General features: G+C 39.7%; 2 protein-coding genes across 5 annotated transcripts in view; both read right to left on the bottom strand.

Annotated features, from left to right (window-relative positions):
- Nucleotides 1–2,365, bottom strand: part of acaca (acetyl-CoA carboxylase alpha) — a 35,073-nt gene extending 32,708 nt beyond the window's left edge. For 2 of the 4 annotated variants that reach the window (XM_022206537.2, XM_022206539.2), the window contains exons 1-2: nucleotides 2,169–2,365; nucleotides 497–755 (exon numbers count right to left, since the gene is read on the bottom strand). In XM_022206537.2, the coding sequence (XP_022062229.1) occupies nucleotides 497–726 (230 nt within the window). In that variant the 5' untranslated portion in view covers nucleotides 727–755; nucleotides 2,169–2,365. The remainder of the gene's footprint in view (nucleotides 1–496; nucleotides 756–2,168) is intronic. The other 2 variants (XM_022206536.2, XM_022206538.2) reach the window with 1 other exon arrangement.
- Nucleotides 2,366–7,256: 4,891 nt separating this feature from the next.
- On the bottom strand, nucleotides 7,257–14,958 carry LOC110959616 (T-box transcription factor TBX2b-like). The gene is made up of 7 exons (XM_022206545.2): nucleotides 14,054–14,958; nucleotides 13,309–13,576; nucleotides 12,853–12,999; nucleotides 12,514–12,590; nucleotides 12,025–12,188; nucleotides 10,142–10,671; nucleotides 7,257–8,937 (listed from the first exon to the last, which is right to left on the bottom strand). The coding sequence occupies exons 1-7, from the start codon at nucleotides 14,383–14,385 to the stop codon at nucleotides 8,554–8,556; spliced, it is 1,902 nt and encodes a 633-aa protein (XP_022062237.2). The 5' UTR covers nucleotides 14,386–14,958; the 3' UTR covers nucleotides 7,257–8,553.
- Nucleotides 14,959–15,631: the final 673 nt, after the last annotated feature.

Below are 15,631 nucleotides of genomic sequence, written 5' to 3'. Positions count from 1 at the left end.
CGTGCCTGCAGTCCAGGACACAGAGAAGCCCTTTAACAGGGTGCAACTGGAGAAACCGCATTTTTCACAAGTGCTGCAGAAAGGGGCGACACGGAGGAAAAGCACACAGTCTGAACAGAGCAGGCTCCATTTCGGACCACAGGACTGTTGGCATCAGATGTTAATAAAGAAAGAACGTAAAGTTTGCAGTTTTAGACCCTATGTAATGTTATCATAATATGTTAACTAAACACAGCTTTGATTAATCCCTGAATAAAAGTAAAAAGGATAATAACAGGGACTATTGACAGCAACACAAAAAAGAAGCTGATAGTTTTTTTTTTAGGTTCGGAAAGAGCTGCTTCCTAAAGACAGAATATCTTTGGAATGTGTATCAATTTATAACCAACATATCAGAATGAAATTATTCAGTGGAAATGCAGTGCAGTTTAGCGGTATTATTGCGAAGAAAAGCTGTAACTGAACACGAATAGACAGATCAGATTTGCATTCTAACCTTAGATTGTGCGAGGGGCCATCAATGTGGTCAAATCCCATCTCAAAGGTGCTGTCGGAGCTACAAGAGGACGGGGAACAGGAGCGAGTCTCCTTTTCCTCCAGCTGGATGTCTTGCTTCCCTTGGTTTTCATCTTCCGAGTTCTCCTCCGACACTGATCCCACCATGAAGTGAGAGTGCAACGCCGCAACAGCGGGGCTCTTCTTGGCAGCACCGTCCTGCTGTGCCATGGCTGGACGACACGAGCAGGCTGCGATCACTGATAAGGAACAGAACATGGACAGCAGCTGTTATAAAGGAGGTAGAGGGTCCAAATGTCAGCGCACACTGTGACACAAGATTGGCTTGGCTGGAACGTGATGCTGTTTGTCGTATTGCAAAATTGGGTTACATGAACTTAATACTGTTTGTAATACAGACAATATTGCAACACTTGGACTTGTACTGAGACCCTCAGTACATTATATCAAGGCTCTGAAAAAGCAGCAATATTGAATGTCCCAAAATAGGGGTAGATAACAATCCAGGGATGATGAAATTATGATATTTACATTAGTTTCAAATCAAAATTGCAGTTTAAAATAATGCAAGAAGCAAGCTGCAAAGGCTGCAATTTAGGCTGTACATATGTACTGCTCTGCCTGTGATCCAGGGTTTTAGACGGTTATGTCAATAGGTTCACAAATTCATTTGTTTGATGTCATCTCATGTGGCGATTCTCCATCACTTCCCCTCACTGTGTTAAATTAAATCTACGAGACAGTGAGTTTTGAACTGAAGGCTAACTTTAAAGAAATATATTGTGCATTAAATCGCCACCATCGGTCAGAAAAAAACATTTAGGATATTCAAACCTGTTACCCTGGAGCAATTTACATGAAATGATGGTCGGCCACACTGTTACCAGCAATCACACATCTCGTGGCATCTATTTGAAAAGGCATGTGTTCTAAATTGTGCACTCTCATTAACTGGTGACTTAAAACAGCTGCGAACAAAACAGACACTTTCAGGAAATGTAGTGAACAGTGGAGACAGCTGCATGGCTACATCTGTACGTTGCATACATTCATTTTAAAGCACGTTTTGCTGCCATTAACGGATACAACGTTAAGTAACGAGACCGGAGAAACAAAAGATGACATTAACCTGCAATGCTGCTGTCAACCTACCTGTGAAGTTGCTACGGCTTTTCCACCTGTCAGACCGTTGCGGAAAGAGTACACTCACAGAAAGGCACACCTTACCTATCGATAGCTGCTTGCGGGACCAGAAAAACAAGCCGAGCACTGCCGTCAGACACACGGCAAAGGTGAGCCAGGGCAGCATGGCAGAACGACACCAACGCACGGCAGCATTAGCTTGTAAACACAGCGAAACTTCTGATGCAGATCATTTTATTCAATATCATTACTTTAGCTGCCTTTCTGAGTAAACGCTGAGTCGGCTGGTTACCTGTCAAGCTAGCTGCCCACACAGCAGCCACGGCTAAGCTGCGGCGCGGATGCTAATAAAGCTAGCTTACCGGCAGCGGCTAATACAATTATAATGCCTCGGTAACAGCTCTGCTACAGTAGCGCTGACTGTACCGGTGTGTTGTACCGCAGCATGGGCGCTACCGGCTACAGTAGCATAATCTGAGATAAACACGTTATCATGCTAGCTGACTTACCGGTGGAGAAAAATCGACACGAAATCCTGGAAAAGTTCAGTGAACGAGATCGATAAATTAAAAATGTCTGTCGGACATCTCTGTTTCCAGTGGTGACGAAAAAAAATCACATCATGCTGAGGTCACACAGCTCCGACAGACTCTCCAACAGCAGACAGTGGGGTGATGTGATGATGCGCAGGGAGGTTACTCCTGGACGTTGACCTCTGACTGTAGCTTCCGACATAGAAGTACATCCGGTAGAAGAGACGCAACAAGCCTGCAAGTAATGTGTAGGAAGTACAGTTAAAAATAGCTACTGACTGCATATAATAAATTACTTTTAATTTAAAAAATGTAAATTAATTTTTTTTCATGTGTTAAAAAATGTGCAGGTAGTTAAGTTAGAAGTAAACACAAATTCAATTTTTTAACAAAATAATATGCTGAGATTAGTATAATTTTCCCCAATTCTCTTACAAATTAATTGACCATTTCTGTATGTTTTTATTATATTTTTAAAGCATCCATTTTACTTCAGTATCAGTCAGGGAAACATTAATTGGTTACCTGTTGGTTTCAAAAATAATTCAGATATTATTGCTTTTTTTTTTAACAGCCTTAAATGGCCAAACACCCATTTCCATTTGTGATATTTTAACTCCTTATGAGACCGTTCCTGAATCTTACCCTGTGCTCCCTAAATATGGAAATCTCTCTTAGAAGATTTTAAAATGGCATTCTTTGTCTGAAATATTACTGAAAATTCTCCTTTTTGAAACGACTATTTAAGGCCTTTTCAATCAATCAATTACTCAAAGTTTAAAGGGTGACCAAAGAGCTTCACAGTGAAAACAAGATAATACATTTAAAACAATGCAGTGACTTAAAACGGAGACAGCAGCAAAATATACAATACAACAATAAAAAATAAGCAGCAATTATACACCACTAAAATATACATCTAAAAGTACATAGAAATCGAAATAAAATGTCACCATGCAGCTCAATGTTAATTATTCTCCTGAGTGGTTTTAATGTGTGCTTATTTAAATTCATTCTTGTATATTTGTTGCATTTTTTTGTATTTTTTTGTTCTTTGTGCACTTTACTATTTTACTGTCAATCTGTAGGTTTTGTTTGTGTACTTGAAGTTAAAAATCACTAAGTATTACCAAATATTTGCCTATCATAATATTGTTTTAAGTTTGCATATCTAAACAAGAATTTTGTAATTTCAACATCCACTTCCTTGAGGGCCACCATGTTGTTTGTTCTTTTACTATTATGACTTTAAGTGCAAAATTCCAGGTGAAGGCTTCTTATCCAGTCTGAGAATGATAAGCATTCAATATTATCACTGGTCTATTGAACAGAAGCAGGTGTTACAGAGAAGATTAACGATAAGCATTGTCTATCTATTGCGACTAGATCTAGGGAGAGGTCATTCGCGAAGGACCAATGAAATTTCTGGAATTTCAGTGGGCGGGTTTAGGGTGTAACCAGCGGGGAGGCGGGGATCGGAAGAGGAGGCTCGTTATCGTGCATGTTCCGCGTGTGCTGTAGCAACACGTGCGGACGTGTGGAGCATAGCCGGTAATTTACAAGAAACAAAAATGGTCCAGAGTGTTTTTAATCCCGAGTGAACGACTGGTGGTAGAAGCCAGTAGTGAACACACTTAGACCGCTCTTAAATCTACACCCCCGCCAGGACGACAGCAAAGTAAGCAGCCTGTGAGTTTACATCTCCACCAGTTCAGTTACTACAAACACCGACTAATGTCTTGTCAAACATCATTATGCTCAATGACTCAAGGTGTTCACATTGAAAGTTATGTTCACTCTCAAGTGCACTATGGCCGTAGGGATTATATAATAAGTGACAATGGTCATATTATACATAACATATGTTAATACCTAACAGAAATGTGATTTCATATGCTGTTTCTTGACCTTTGCTCAGGCAAATTAGCATTTCAGGCATTGCACCACAACCTCAGCTTATCACATATTTGAAGCAGACACAATCCATTTTGCAGGCATGCAGCCTGAAGGCTAAGATGCTTAGATGATTTGCAAAAAACCAAAACAAAACTGGCATTCAAAGGTATTTTTCTGCAGCCTTATTGTTTTTAAGCCAATTCCCAAAGATCACAACAATTAAAGTCCCTTTCTCATCGTCGTTTAAACCCCATGTACAAACCCCTGTATCAGAGTCACATATTTAGGGTTTTTTATTTCATGCAAGTAGTACCACCTTGCCTTAAAATGGCTCAGTTACATTTTTTTACAGCCTGAATTTGTGGTTTTTGAGATTGTCACTGCAGTTTGAAGGTAGAAATGCTCAGCCATGGTGTTTACTGCTTATTTTGTTCATGATATCTTCTAATGTCTACATAATGCCAAGCGGATATGTTCAGAAGCATAAAAAAACAAAGTCATTTTCACTAAAGACACCCATCAATATATAATTCAGCAATACGTATTATACTAAAAATTCTGAACAAACTTGCTCTGTGTTTCTGTTAATAAGTTTGCTGCTACAAATCAGTATTGTGTTTTTCAAGTAATATTCAAAACTAATGTTGATAATTAACAATTAATTTGAACCTGAAGTTTCCTTTCTGGTGTAGGGCAGAAAGGTAGACAGTAGATTTGGCTGTAGAACGCAGACGCTCTGTTCCTAGCTGGTGTTCCTGTTGGCACTGAGGTGTGAATGCAAGTCATCTGGTTCAGAATCCAGAGATTCCAGCTCGTCATGTTTATTATATCTCTCACAAATACAGCTTTTTTTCACTCACAGTGTTGCACAAACACGTCTTAGCTAGTGCGTTTTCATAGGGCTAAGTAAACAATTTCAGCTAATTGAGGGATATGCATGAGGAGCCATTAATGCACCTTCTGTCTCCTGATTGCTTCTTTTAGTTTCTGATGAAGACTCTGTTATGTATGTGCACGTGTCTACCTCTGAGTCTTATTAATGTTTTCACACACTACTAGTTTCAGTTTTGTGTAGTTCAGAAGACGCTCTGTTGCATTTAAGGTACATTTTCAATTGCTGTCGGAACTACAAAGACGTGAACCCAAAACTGAAATTAAACCAGATTAATTTCCTAAAGAGTTTCATTTAGTGAAATGACATGTCACGCCCAGTTTTTGTCAAAGAAGGAGGATAAATTTGATATTGCGGTTGTAATCCACTAGATGGCTTCACAGGCCTTTAGTTTGCCAATTGTGAACGCAAAGGCAAGATGTCTTTTCTGTTACTCAACGGTGCCTCTTTGTTCCTTGGTTTTAAATTACATTATTATTGTTATGTTTAACACTTCGTGCCTGTTTTATATCAATTTGGCTTTTGAAGGACAATCTGTTAATTACACAAATGACACAAAACATTTTCTCAAATCAGCCATAAAACTTAACATGAAAATTAAATCCTTGCGTTTTTGGTTTTACTAAACGGTAACTCACCATATTCCATTCCTATATTCTGACGAGGTGATCCAGAGGGCATTTATTTTGCCCCCAACTTAACGTCATTTACACAGAATCATCAGTGTGCCCACTTGTTATATTTTTATGGTCGGATTCACGGGACTCCCGAGACGTCTGCACACCTTTCTGCGTCTTCGCTCTAACATCAAGATACACCGCAGTGCTTTATTCACAGGAACGCCGGCTTTTAGATGGTACTTCTGTTAGGTGAATTATTCATAATGTATGCTACAGATGACTGTCTCATCTCTTTAAGCCATCTGTGTTGACATTTTTATCTCAGCACTTACTTGCAGAGGAGATTTAGAGTACCAGAGAGCCTTCTACCAGCATCTAGGAATATGTTCCCCTTGATGCACCACGTTGCTTTGACACTATGTCATGCAACGGATAATGTTTAATTTAAAAATCCCACCTGAGCTGTACAGACATGAAGAAGCGCATTGCCTTTACTCGACACGGTGAGGTTAGAATATTCTATCATTTGTAATTGTCTTTGAGTAAGTGTTCACAGTATAAAGTGTGAGATGGCTGCTTTCAGTGCCATGTCCGTACAGTTTCTTTCCTGTCACACGGGCCTATAGAGGTGAGGCAGGATGTTGTTGACAGCGGAATCCTCTCCTTTCCTATTTGTGCTCAAGGCGTCTTCTCTCGCCAGTCCCGTTTGACGCTTCACAACAGTAGGAGAGGTAGGGAAGTTTTCTGCTGACTGTAAAACTTCGCAGCTGACCTCCCCTCCACATTTTTGAGCTGGTGGAGATGCTCTTTCAGTATGAAGCTGCGCTCAGCCAAGGAGAAAATGCACGAAGCAGAGGTTTGAGAGGAGCCCAGCACAGAGGGAGAGCTTTTCAGATCAATTGTACCCTTGAGAGAGAGCTGACTTTCTTTTTAGTGCAGCGCTAGTAGCTCAACAAGAAACGGTGTTGCAGTGAATTAACATGGCGGAAAAACAACAAAATTTAGTTTTTATTCTTTTTAATAAAACACTGATCAAAGATTTACCTGCCAGGAGATGTAGTATGCTAGCATCATACAAGCAACTTAACTACTACTTTATGCAATATCCTCTTTTTCTGTAAGAGTAAGCCATCCTGCTGTTTTCGTAGATAGACCTGCACATACTAGTTTTTTCTTCTATACTGTATATTGTTTTTGCACATCTCTCATTGCACTTTCAAAATTGTCTGTGTGAATGCACTGGTAGAATTGTTGTTTAATTCTGATGTATAATGTGCATTGACAGTAATGGAATTCAATTCTGTTCTGTCATTATTTCATTACACTGGATTATAGCTGCTGATGATAATGTTTAGTTAGTTGTCCTATTTTCTCTTCACCTTTTAATGCAACTAGTTGTAATTTTGTTTGATAGAATCGTGAGTTATTTTTTTAACAGCCCACCTTTTGAATCCAGTTCAGCTCCTAGCATTTTAAAATCCACATGTCTCTGCATTACATATAACAGGATATTAGCATTTCCGAAGTCTGAGAATAGGGCTGAATATCTAGGAAAGTTTTAAAGCCATCTTTTGGAGTGCAATTTACAGCAACTTTACAAAAAAAAAAAAAAATCAAAATTACATGGAAAATTTAAAACAAGACAACTGCAGGAAATGTGAACAACATCTTTATTTAAATTGTGAAAAAACCTGTTAACCTGAATAATCTGGCTGACAACATTTCAGATTATGTTTTCTGAAGACACTTTGTTTAAGTGCTGCGTCAAAAGAAAGAAAATAAAATCCTGAGTTTTTCCTTTCAAGTGCGCGGTGCAACTTTGGTACATTAACGAAATGTGAAACAGTTGGTAAATGCTTTCCTCTTGTCTCATTGGCAGGTGTAATAGTGATCAGTTGTCAGTCTCAAAAGGCTTCATTTTTCTTACAGTATGTGAAATGACAAGAGAAAAATATTTACACACATACACGGAAGAAAGAAATAAAAAAATGTTTTAACCGTGTTTAAAGCACATTGATATCCTACTCTGGACGTTGACATTTGCATAGCTCATTTTGTGGATAGTCCAATGAGCACATTTCATTTTCATCGATGTTAATAAATATCTAACTTGTAGGAAGCCCTGATTTGGTGTTTTTGCAGATGAACAGACATGTAAGTATCGATTAAAATTGGGATAAATTTGGTTAAGAAAGTAAAAGGATTTTCTGTTCTTTTTAGACCTATACACTGTATGTATAACCGCAACTTTAAAGGCATCTAAATGACTGTGTTTTAACATGGGTGTCATTTAACCCGCAAATCACTAAATTGGTGTTTTAATAGGCAGCCTTATGGAACTACTGACAAGTCAACCCAATAAACCCTCGACAATGTTTAAAATTTCCACCTGAACATCTCCCACCCACACAACTTTAGTCAGTGACGGGTGCCAAACTGTAAGGCCAAATGAACAACCTTGGCCTCTATGGATAAGGGACACTTGGATGAGTTTTGAGATTCAGTATTTCTCTTTATCTTCAGACCAGAGTGGGATTTGAAGGACTCCAGAAAAGAGATTTGGAGAGTAAATATTTGTCTTTTACCAATGAGTCACCAATGTAATGGAACCTGCTCTGAAACATCGGCACCAAATTTAATTCCAACTGAAACTATGCAGAATAACACTACATCCATCTTAGTCATAGCAGTACCGGGCAACCTTCAGTCAGTGTGCCATGCTGGGTAGTTTCTGAAAAATGGCAGCAGTTGTGTTTTTGTTATAGATCATTTCTGGTCCCAGTTCAAGTTTCTCTTTTGGAAGGGGCTAAATAGCAGCAACCCATACATTTTTTTGACAAACTACTTATTTCAGGTGAATATTATGTGCAACTTCATGAACTTGCCTGTGTAACTATCTTCCGGTATTTACCAAGTGTACAATAAAAACAACTATTGTAGAGGAAGTGGTTTATCAAGTCCTCCAACTGTTTTCCAGTTCATCGGTGGAACCCGTAGCAATGGTTTTTGGTGGAGCAGTCATCTGCTTCACTTTGGTTTTGTAACCGTGATTGAGAGATGCTGGACTTGACTCCGTGCTCCCAGGTTTGGACAGCTCAGACTGTGAACGTGACCTGCCAAGCAATCTGGCTGCTTGCAGATTTTGGCGCGAGGCGACAGATGTGGGGATCTGATAAGGGCTGAATCGCAACCAAGGCCGAGAGTTGCTGTAACGGTGGTTTCTGGTGAGCGACGCCGTTGCAGAGCAGGCGGGAAGAGCTGGAGCAGTCGCCCCCGGCGCTGCCATGTAGCAGTACGGATACGAGAGCAGTCCTCCAAAAGGTGACAGCGAGATTCCCTACACAAGAAAGTCAGGTTGTTAACATACAGCAATACAACACCATAGATCTTCTGATCTCCTAACATTTATATAGATGGCCTTCATTTTCCAAGGCATTAGGAAATGACATCGTGAAAGGTCAAATCTCATTAAGTTGTGAGGCTTTAACAGCGATGTTTTACTGTACACTGGCCTTCATATAGACTCATTTTGAGGTTGAATCATTCAAGTTTTATATAAAGCTGCTGTTAACAAAATTCCATGAAAAAGAACATGCTGACAAAAAGTCCAAATTTGATTCATTCTTTATAGGGGAAGTGGGAATGATATACCACCAACTGAATGGCTGTTTGACATACGCATTGAGGAATCTCTTCTGCTTCTGATACCTTAAAACAAAGTAGGAGCTATGAGTTGTTATCAGTTGGGGTGAGGTGTTGCTTTACATTGGCAACAAGTCAGAAAAATGTGCAGAATTTTTTTTTTTTTTTGCAACAGATTCCCTGCCCCATTAATCAACTTACGGTCCCTTGTGAGGGACCCAAACCCACTTTAGACCACTTTAATAACTAATTCTATGGTGTCATCTTATACATGCACACATTTCTTTCCATAAGCTGTGTACCCACTGCCGAAAATGTGAAGAGTCGATTAAAAACATGATATTATGGCTATGGTAGGATGCTGGTATGTTGCTATAACATTTAAAGATACTTTTTTTTTTTTTTAAAGAATCATTCATGGCACAAGCCATGTAGCTGATTTCAGTTTTATTAGCTCAGTTTGAGATGACCGCTCTGACGATTCCACTGTTCAGTGATATGTGATTTTTTGTTTTGTGCTCAAAGTATTTTTAAAGAGTTACTGTGTTTAATCCAGGGATCTAACTGTGAACGCTTTGCACTAGAAACTTGCCTTTTGCCAAATAAATAATCCTAAAAAAGTTTTTTGACAAAGAGGTCAAGAGATCATATTGACAAGACTTTTTTCTGGAAAGATACTTTCAGAGTGCTTTTTTTCAGTAGTTTTATGAGCAGAAATGAAATTCTATTCACTCCAGAGTGGTGGCAGATGTTTCTGTGAGAAGAGAAAATATGTGCAGTGCTCTTATACGTGGGCGAACTCTTTTGAGGAGCCAACAGAATCAGCTTACTATATCTATTCACAATGTGTTGTTTGGATCAGTGTAACATTAGAATGCAGTGCTCCTGTTCAAGTGTACCTGAGATGCCAGCATGTGCTGTGACAGATGAAACATGAAGGGAGATGAAGAGAGATTGCTCCTGGACGATAGGCCTCCGTTTTCTAAGTCACTTACTCCAGGCAAAGAGGAAAATACATGTCCCACACCCGAAGTGGAAAAAGCTTCTGGTTTCTTTGACAGCTGTCCAGGATGAAACAAAAAAGGTGCGCCGAGCTTAGTAAACGTCTGGTGGTGCGCACTTGAGAAATCCAAAGTCTGACATTGACCAGCACTGAGGGATGATGAGCTCTGTGGCTGCAACATCGCAGGCAGGACCCAATCTTTGATTTCCTTCATCTGCCCATCTGAAGAGTCCATCTCTACAGAATACTCATCGTCTGGCGTTCTGAACATTACTCTTTCTTTCGTTGCTTGCTGATTGTTTTCGTTCTTTCGGAGCTCAGACATGTTCTGCAGCGTCTCCTTGCTCTTCAGACTCATCCCAGAACAGCTGGCTTCAGATAGGCCATCGTCTTTCAGATCAACATCTGGATCACTAGCGTGCTCATCTGTGGGAAATAATATAATGATGGCAATGGTAAAAAAAAAAAAGAAAAAATTAAAGGAGAATACTTTGTGCAAACATCTTGAGCTATACATGAAACATTTCATGTGCAACTAACAACAAAGCGACAGAATCCGCTGATCCATTAAAGTGGAGCAGTTTTGTCTGTCTGCATGAATCACACTGATGAAATGTAAACAATCTGAAATTCCATAGATGGGAAAATCATGGGCGTAAATAATGAAACGTAGAATGGCTGAATTCCGTTTCACTGCCTCAGTATGAGGGGTTTGGCATTGAGCACACAGGCTTACAGTGACACCGTCATGGATCACTGTGTTCACAATGAGCTGAGCCATCATTAGCGGTATTAGTGACACCTTTGCTTTTAACCTGCTAAAACAAGTTGAAATTTTCACAGGCCCTATTTTAAAGAGAACAAAGAAAAAAGTGAAAACTAAATATGCACTTGAAATTGGCATTATACAATATTTTTGTTTAGAACTAGCTTTAAGCATTACAAATAAATACAGGTTTGACATTCTGCTCTAGTTATTTTTTTTATCAAAGTGAAACAGCAATTTAAGACACTGCAGACAAATTAATAGCGTGGGATTTTTTTAATGCATTGGTTATGTATTGTTCATTAAGCTGAGGGGAGTGTACTCTTTTTTTTCTTTTTTTTTTTAGTTTTGAATACATGAAATTCAAAATCACAGCTTTCCTATGTGGGACTATTTAAATAAAAGGAAATTTATACAGACAAATAGTTGCAAATGACCATCTGTCACACTAAATGTTACCTCTTATCTTTTAGTGGCACTTATAAGAAAATGCTCAACGACAGAAATTCACAAAGACTTTTGGTTTGTCTTAGTATTATTAATGTTTTGGTATTTTCAATTTATTTTAGGACTGGATGTTACAAGTTGTTCTCTTATTTTCCTTCTTATTTTGGTGTTTTGTACTGATTTTAAAAGCTTTTATCCTATTCTCTGTATTGCCTTTTTGCACATATCTTTGTTCCCTGTCTTACAGCATGCTCAGCACTTCGGTCAACTCGGGTAGTTTTAAAGTGTGCTGTATGAGCAAACTTAATTCATGCTTAATTTGATTTTCAAAAAATGGAGTTTCAAACACATTAAATATACGATTTCCTGCACCTTAGACATTTTCTAACAGTCCCTGAATATTCTGAACAATTTTAAACATTTAAGCTGCAAATCAGCTGGTAAAATGCTGTTCAAAAAACATAAAATTTCCTGTCTGTAGTGAACATTATGTGCATATTAAGTTAGATCAACACTATGTTTCATGCACAACATGCAGTAATCACTGATACTGTTGTTTAACCCACCTGGACAGGCTGACATGGACATCAGAGGGCTGGTCAGCAGTACCTGAGGGGAATGAAAAGGCTCGCTGGTGCCGGGTTGTTCACATGAGTCATCAGAATCAGCACAGTCCTGGTCTGCTTTTCTTTGGTTCTCGTGCAGAGGAGACGTGTCAAACAGTTTATTCCTGAGGATTGAAAGTAGATATAACCCTCTACAAGTGTGTCTGAACACTTTGATCAGAATCCCTCTAGTGTGTTGGGCAAGTGTCAGTTGCGAATAAAAGCTCAAGCAAAACATTTATACACTAACAAAATAAATTCCGCATATACTGAATGCAAAACAGAATATGAATGAAATAAGCAAATGAATGGACTGATAATTTAGATGCCTGTTTTAACACAGAAGTACAGTTTGGTGTGTAAACTAGAAATAGTTGGGGTTGCTTTAAAGGGCAAAGTAATGAAGATGATGAGTAGTTAGTTTAAGCGTCCTGAGCTTAAAATAAATACCTCTTTTCTCGTCTCCCGTTCCCTGTGTCTCTGAATCCTTTGGCAAAGGGATTGTTGTCGATTTTTAGCTGCGTAATCTTAACGGAAAGAAGGGAAATCTGTTAGACGTGGAAGAAAATGGGCAACACTCGTAAAATGATGTGGAAATAATCCAGTCCCATTTTGTAGCATCTTTCAATGTCCCAAAATATGCCTCTCAAGCCAGCTCAGCAGAAGCCAGACAGCTGCTTTTTTATTTTCCACAGGCCTCCAAGCAAACTCTCCATCTAGCGCGAGCTGTGAAATTTCCACCATAAGTTAGGCTTCCTGTGGGCAAAAAGGTGTGGAGGATGGAGGTACCTTTTCGTTCTGATAGGCAGTGACAGCAATGAACTCCGTCTCAGGGAAAACATAAGTCCGGAAGGTGCTGTATGGAAGCTTCATTATGTCGTTGGCTCTCACAATATGAAACCTGGGCTGGTATTTATGCATGGAGTTCAAAATGGTCTGAAAAATAAAGACAGAACAGTTGGATGTTGTTGGATAACCAATAAAAACACAATTAGTCAACTGTTAAAAGTATTTCTGCGAAATAATGATGGAGCATAAGTACATTACTACACTGTAAACTGACTTGGTTGAACTTTTTTTTTTTAAAAAATTCAAGCTGGTTGAGCTCAAATGTATTTTTTTTAATTCTTTATTTTGCCAGGTAAGCTCAGTTGAGATCAATTTCTCATTTACAATGATGACCTGGCAGGAGGCCCCAGCAAGTCATGCGCAAATGACAGTAGGCTACAATTTTCGATGACTCACAAATCCATGTTTGTCCGAAATATTGTTGGTGAGTTTGAGCTTATGAAAAGCAACGGGTTTGCTCATCCACTGCTCCCCTTTGGACGGACTGTCTGGGTGGATGTACATGCGCTTTGGCATCTCCGGGTCCGCTTTTCCAGCCACCATCCAGCGGGAGTTGTGGAACTTGTAGCGGCAGTCATCCACAGCAACAATGTCCATCAGTAGGATGTACTTTGCAGTTTCATCCAGTCCGTCTACTCGCACTTTGAAGGGTGGAAACATCCTCCTGTAGTAGTTAATTAATGAAAAAATATATAGGCATAAAAAAAACAAAACAACTGACTTCATTCAAGCAGGGAGCATGGATGCATTTTGTTTGGAGCAGGTTTTAATACGCCTGCAGTAGAAAGATGCGTAATGGAGGATTTAAAAGTCTAATAATATCAGAGATGCAATATTATGACTGGATTGGGTCATCACGGGTGTATGAATTTGTTAAGATTATTAACAGAATCAGATGATTTTACTGTAAAAATGTGAATTCAAAAACAACATGTTTGGTACCATTATGTTTGCAATAGATAGAAGTGGTGTCAGTTTAATTTAAGGAGTACAAAGTTTGTATAGTTGTTAACATAAATTGCCTACTTAAAAAAAAGTCGTGATATCACTTTGAAAGATACAAATAAATGTAATTTCAAAACAACACGAGTCCAGTATTGGCACTTCTGTGGTAGTCTAATTACGCATTTTTATAACTTGCCTTCCTGATTTCGTGATGACCATCTCCGTTCCCATTTTGTGAAATTCATTCCATAAATTCTCTCCCTCCAGTGTAACTTTCGGGTCATCATCCAGCCACTCTTCGGGCTGCAAGTTCCTCAAGGAGCGATTCTGGCGTCCCAGAGCTGCATGCACCCCCCCGTCAGAAGCAGCCTGCCCCGACAGAGGCTCGGAGAGGGAGGAGACGTCCGGGAAAGTCAGCGCAGGGAAAAACGAGGGCTGAGCGGTGGTGAGGAAGGCAGACAGGGACAGGGCGCCCGGTCGGAGAGGATGGTAAGCCATGGGAGCCGCCGTGCCAACTGGATCTCTCATCAGTGCATCCGATCAGGCAAGCCCTCAATTAACCCACTTGCTGCAGGCGCATGGGCGTCTACATCCAAGCTGCAACTACTTTTTGACGTGTAGCATGAGGAAAAAACAGGTCTTCACAGAAAATGCAAATTTCCAGATTTTGGAGCAGAGGCGAGGATCCGCCGGTCGACCAACCGAGGGGGGCTGCGCCCTTTGGCACCATGCGTAAGCCTGAAGATCAACTGCAATGGCACATGTAGTGAGGACAGAGGGAGGAAGAGAGACGGTGCTTGCATGTCTGCCCTCCTCTACACATAGTATCCTGCACTAATGAGACAAAGTTCTTTGAAAGCGCCTCACTGTCCCTACCAATGACCGAGCACTGGGCGGGGTTTCAGCCACCTAAACTGCAGGGAGATCGCTGGATTTTAGGGCCACACCGGGTCAGTATGCATAAATAACATAGAGGCCTATACAGTATAGCATAAATGAATACTTCACGGAGCCCTCCTTTATGTTTCGGTGAAACGTTTTGTTTATTTGTAACATAATAGTGATAATAATAGGGTACAATTAGTAGCTATCATGCTGTAGTCTTTGTGCAACCATTTAGATTAGAAATGAAATGTAGAATTAATACTAAACAATGATAGATTTGTCTACCTTTCAATATTCTTATTATTATTTCTGCTATTTTCAGTATAATTTCTGAGTTGTAGTCTAACCGTCTGCTGCTTCACGGAGGAACTATTATTCTGTTAATTAAGGTGGTCTGGGTGCCGGGTTGCCTGTGTCCCACGGCTCTCTCCTGTCACTTCACATTTAGACAACTCTTCAGATCCTCAAGTTGCCTGTTCTAGTTTTGTTTGTAGAGCACCCTCGGGGCCACACCGCTTTAGCCTTTATGAAGCACGAAAACACAAAGGGTGAGAAAACACAGCATCTCTGGTCGGTCCTGTCTGCCTCAAGCAAGCATGTAGAATCAAGTATAGTCTTTTTTTTTTTGACTGATGTAGAATCACTTTAAACTTTAACTTTATTTTATCTGAGATCAATCAGTAATGTGCAAAATCATTGTGTGTGTGTGTGTTTGTGTGTGTGTACGTGTTTATACATACCGGTGGGGACTTTGACCTGACTATTTGCTATCTCGGCAGGGACTCGTCTCACGGTGGGGACCTAAAATGAGGTCCCCATGGGTGGAAACTGTTTTCTTGGCCATGTTGTTGTTACTAAAAAATGTAAAAGTGCAAAAAACGTTTCTTTA

The sequence above is a fragment of the Acanthochromis polyacanthus genome, chromosome 17 (assembly GCF_021347895.1).
Source record: "Acanthochromis polyacanthus isolate Apoly-LR-REF ecotype Palm Island chromosome 17, KAUST_Apoly_ChrSc, whole genome shotgun sequence".
NCBI lineage: Eukaryota > Metazoa > Chordata > Actinopteri > Pomacentridae > Acanthochromis > Acanthochromis polyacanthus.
The sequence above is the reverse complement of the archived record's forward strand: the minus strand, read 5'-3'. Positions and strand labels throughout refer to the sequence as shown.